Here is a 4,841-nt window from a genome sequence, read left to right on the forward strand (position 1 = left end):
AGAGTTGGCATACTCTAAAAAACTTTTTCCAAAAAAAGTAAGAAAAATATGTAGTTTAATGTTTGACAATGACTGATTTATCAAAGTCATTGTCAAATGACTTGAGTGATTGAGTGTCTCAATCACTCTCCATGTGCTTTTCCACCCAAGTCATTGTCAAATGACAATGATAAAGTCATTGTCAAATGACAATGACTTTGATAAATCAAGTCATTTATCAATAATATATATACAAAATAAATACAAGAAAATATTTTTTTTCTTGTCTTGAAATGTTAAATGTTATGGAATGATGTAAATATGTTCTTTAATAAAACACTGTAAAAGTGTGTGTTTGTTCATCAATGGCAATATAAAAACTATCAGAATCATTTCTAGCCAATAAAAACATGGTGCTCTTTATTCAGAAATCCCCCAAAACAATTAAATAATCACATCAAAAGTTAGAAACCCTGTCTTTAGTCCTTTCTTTGATTACCAAATATATTAATGTGTGTGAGAAAATATGTCAATGACAGGTACTAATTTAAAATACTTTGTAGAACGGCACTTTCTGAAGTTCGGTCCATTTACTTGTATTAGCTTACTGGCAGAGAAGCCACATTCAATATGGCGGACGCTGTGACGTATCGCAGCAATGGGCCGACCCGCTCCATAAGGCATCTACGTATTCATGTCTATGAATCAGTTTGCTTCAAAACAACCATGATTTCCTGCTTCCAAATAAACATGGCACCAGGAGGCAGTTACAGAAGTTGAACTACTTTTAAGTAAAAGAATATTAGAATATAAACTTATGTTGATTAGAATCATATCAAAGCATGTATGTGGATATATTGATGCATTATTTGTTACAGGCTGTTTTGTGTGTGTCCCTAAATCTCTGTTTTCCAATGTACACACAAAAAAACCCACAAATACTATTGTTTTTCAAATCTCCATTTTGGTTTTATAAATTATTAATTTTTAGTGATAGTAAACTGAGCTTTTGTGTGGATGAAAGGCCAAAATGCATAAAAAATTGCTTTCCCAGACATCCAGCTTTGTGTGGAGTAGATCTTACTGTTTAGCATAATGTTCTATTGGGTTCTGTTGTGTATTTGATGCCTTGCAGTGCCTTCAAGTGCTCCAATAGCACATCTTTAAGGTCTTTAGGTATTTGTTTGTTTTTCAATACTGAATACAGTATGGCTGTATGTCTTCAGGAACCTGGGCTTAATGGATGGTATCTTGTTGAATCAATGCTACAAACTGAAAGTGATGGTGGAAATGATCCATCAAAGTGCTAAGCATGACATTTTATACAGCCTTGGTTTTGTCTAAGATTATCTACTTTTATATGTGGAAGCTTCCATTTTCAGGGCATGTTTTGAGATGGTGCTTCCACTTTAAGCATGTTCAAAAGCTACTGTTAAATCCTCATCATGACATGGATGATCCTTAACACAATCCTTGGACCATATCAGAAAAATATTTGCTGAATATTAAACAATATTGATTCTGATTTACATAAATTTTCTTGAGACCTTTCCTTTTTTACAATTACAAATGTCTCAGTCACTCTCCATGCGCTTTAGCACCTAAGCTACTAAAAATATACATCATACCTGGGTCTTAAGAGCAGGAATGACTCCATAGCATGTTAGTAACACTTTAAATATTGTACCCAATATGGTACACAGTGCAGTCACAAATATAATACATCTCTACTGGGCACCTAGCTGAAAGGTAAACAATGTATGGCTTTCAAGCAAAAATAACAGATAGTCATGGTTTGCGTATACAAACATATATTCTTTTGGTTCCTTTGTGTGTACTCACTGTATTCTGTGAGCTGTGTTGACTCCATGCACATGGTCTGTGGGTGATTGAGATTTCATAGCCATGCAGTACTGATTGCCTACATTTCACAAGACAAATTCCTTCATTTCCCACAATTCGAATGGATCAACATGTTTGGTGAGCTAGTTGGACACCTAGCTTCACAAAGTCTAGGATGATACGGTTAATTTGTTATGCCTTTATTGGTGCTTGATAACTTTAGAAGGACATTTTGAAGAGCACTATCCACACACCGAAAGCATGGCAGTGGGACCAAAATTCTTTGGAGGTGTTTTGCAGTGAATTATATAGGCAACCTAATCAAAGTAAATAGCATCATGATTATGAACAAAGAAGATATCAAAATTGTCAAGATTTGCAGAAAAACTTTAGCTTGGGTAACACTGGAAATTTCAGTTACTCAAAACTCAAAGCTAAATGGCATAAAAATAACTAGTTAGCACACAAACATAATATGTTTAATATTATTAAAGTTTTGAAGATCTGACTGTGGTTGGGCCGCAGTCCTTAGCTTCCACCAATCTTCAGCTGGTGGGAGCTAAAGATTGGGGTGATGGCAAAGAGCCCATCTAACTTCAAAGATTAGAGCTCATCACAATGGCTGAATAATTAAGGATTCCAGGGGAGAAATGCAAAAAGCATGTCAACAATTTATAAGAAGCATTTGAGCGGCTTTAATGGCAGTTGAGATTTTGCCATTGATTATTGAGAAGGGTATGAATAATGTTAATAATAATAATAATAATAAATTTTATTTGTAACGCACCTTATATTTCAAAGAAATCTCAAAGTGTTAGATATTATTATTATTATAGATAAGCTAACTTTTTTTTTTCTTTTTTCAAAATTATAGCCCTTGGACAATCGGAAGTAAACTTCTTGGTTGAAAGAAAACAACTTTAAATCTAAGTCTGTCATTAAACTGTCATCAGTTTTGATCATAACTGTATATTGGTGTCATGTTATTTTGGCGTTAAGAACCTTTGGGAAAAAAGCATGTAATTTATGACATGAAAACTTTCTAAGAAAAATTACAAAATAACCCTAACTCAGCCCAGAAAGCCCAAATAGAAAACCAAAGCCCAAAAGCATTCAGACACAAGGAAGTAGGAAATCCCTCCTTAGGTCAGTGGGCAAACGTAAAGAGGGGCTGATGTTTGGACAGGCTTCCACAACTGTGATCATACAGAGTTTCCAACAAAAGAGCTTTAAATATAGTTGAATGTTGAGGGGAAAAAAGCATCTGCTTTTTGTCATTCAGTGTTTAAACCAGATGTCTAGCAAAACCAACAGCCAAAGAACAACTGTCTGGAGGACTTATTTTGTACTAAAAGGACTTCAATCTATTTGAAGAACAAAGCTAGCAAAAACCTGGTGGCCATGTCAGTAGAAGATTAACCCTGTGCCTTTTATACAAGAGAAAACATACATGCCGCCCTGCCGTTTGGCATTACTATCTGTGAAAAGAGCACCATTCTTGAGAGAGAATCAAACTGGTCTCCTCAGTAGTTATCAGTGAGAGCAAACTCACAACTTCTTTTGAGCAGAGCTGTTCATTGGGATGAGGTAGTCTTTTCAACAGCTAGACTTTAAAAGTGAAGAAAGAGGCAATGAGGAGAAAGGAAGAAATGCAGTAGTTCCAATGATGGGGGCCATTTGTCCTCGGGTCTAACCTCCAGTCCTGTTGTAAATATTTCACCAACACCCACCAACCCATTAAAGTCGTCTAGACGACGGGTTCTGTTACAGCCCTGCCCAACCACCACTTAGACCTTTTATTTTGTGTATCGGCTGGGGACCCCAGAGGCCCTTAGCAGAACTCATTCAGAACTTCAGTGCACTCCTGCACTGCAGTTAACCTGCTTCCCCTCCTCGGCTGCCTGACATCAATAAGCTGTGGCAACAGCACTTAGCATCTCTTGGCTATCAATATTAAAGAGATGAGTAGAGTGACCCTATACAAATCCCATGACAAAGGGGTTTTTTACACGTGGTGCTCTGGTAGACTTGGTTTATTATTTATATTTGATTTGTATAGCATTTTTATAACAACTGAAGATACTATACTATACATTATACTATGTGGTTTGAAAATGCTTAATACTGGCCAAATACATGAAGTTTAAAGACTTTAAAGGTGGAACGATATGAGCACTGTGTGATCAGGGCAGACGGCACTAGAAAAAACCATTCAGTGATGTAGTGCATCTGGAATAGTCACCTTTGAAGTGTGGAAGCTCTTGCTTCTCTTTGGATCGGAGGACAAAGACGTCAGTGAGTTGTTGGGAAGTGCTGGCAGCTTGAGGTGCTGGCTGAACAGAAAGGTTGATCCTTCCTGCATTACCATCACCTGCCAGAGAAAAATATAACTGGATATTTTGGCTGTGAAGTACGACTTGGAGAGACACTCCTCATTTATCTGTTCAGATAATATTTGAATATTTGACTTAAATATGTAAATCTTTGAGTAAATGCCTTGATTATACCTGAATTTATTTTTTTGCTCATAATTTTATGTTTGCACAAAGTTCTACACAGATATAAAATAAAACAAAAAGCTAGGAGGTAATTTCAAAGAAACTACGAAATTCCATATGTAACATTTGGTAGGATTTTACTTAAACTCTGAAAAAGTTGGGAGTGAAAGAAAGAAGTTAAAAAGCACTTTTTAACTTGCAAAAAATTAATTAAACATACAGAACAACCAGAAAGCACTCACACATATTCAATGTATACTCTGCTGTCCTTTTCTAGATCTACAGAGTATAAATTGGTTGGACAGTCGGAGATGCAGTTGCAGGGTATCGTTAGCGAGGCCCTGTTCTAATTGTTGCATATATCATCCAACCAGATTTTTCCTTGGCTAGGAAACCAAAGTAAGTCCGGTGTATTTTGACCGTTATTCCTTTTAACACTACACACAACTATGATTTCAATAAATCCATCTAAAGGATAATCAGTGGAAATTACACATATATATATATATATATATATATATA

The 4,841-nt window shown here is 35.8% G+C and overlaps 1 protein-coding gene across 1 annotated transcript in view; it reads right to left on the reverse strand.

The window, feature by feature from the left end:
• The window catches only part of mllt3 (MLLT3 super elongation complex subunit), a 31,730-nt gene that overhangs the window by 17,306 nt on the left and 9,583 nt on the right, over nt 1–4,841 (reverse strand). Inside the window, exon 4 of the mRNA XM_015020127.1 lies at nt 4,064–4,192. Coding sequence (XP_014875613.1) covers nt 4,064–4,192 — 129 coding nt within the window. The remainder of the gene's footprint in view (nt 1–4,063; nt 4,193–4,841) is intronic.

Source organism: Poecilia latipinna, unplaced genomic scaffold (genome assembly GCF_001443285.1).
Source record: "Poecilia latipinna isolate Pla-1442-1.1 unplaced genomic scaffold, P_latipinna-1.0 Scaffold2535, whole genome shotgun sequence".
Lineage (NCBI taxonomy): Eukaryota > Metazoa > Chordata > Actinopteri > Cyprinodontiformes > Poeciliidae > Poecilia > Poecilia latipinna.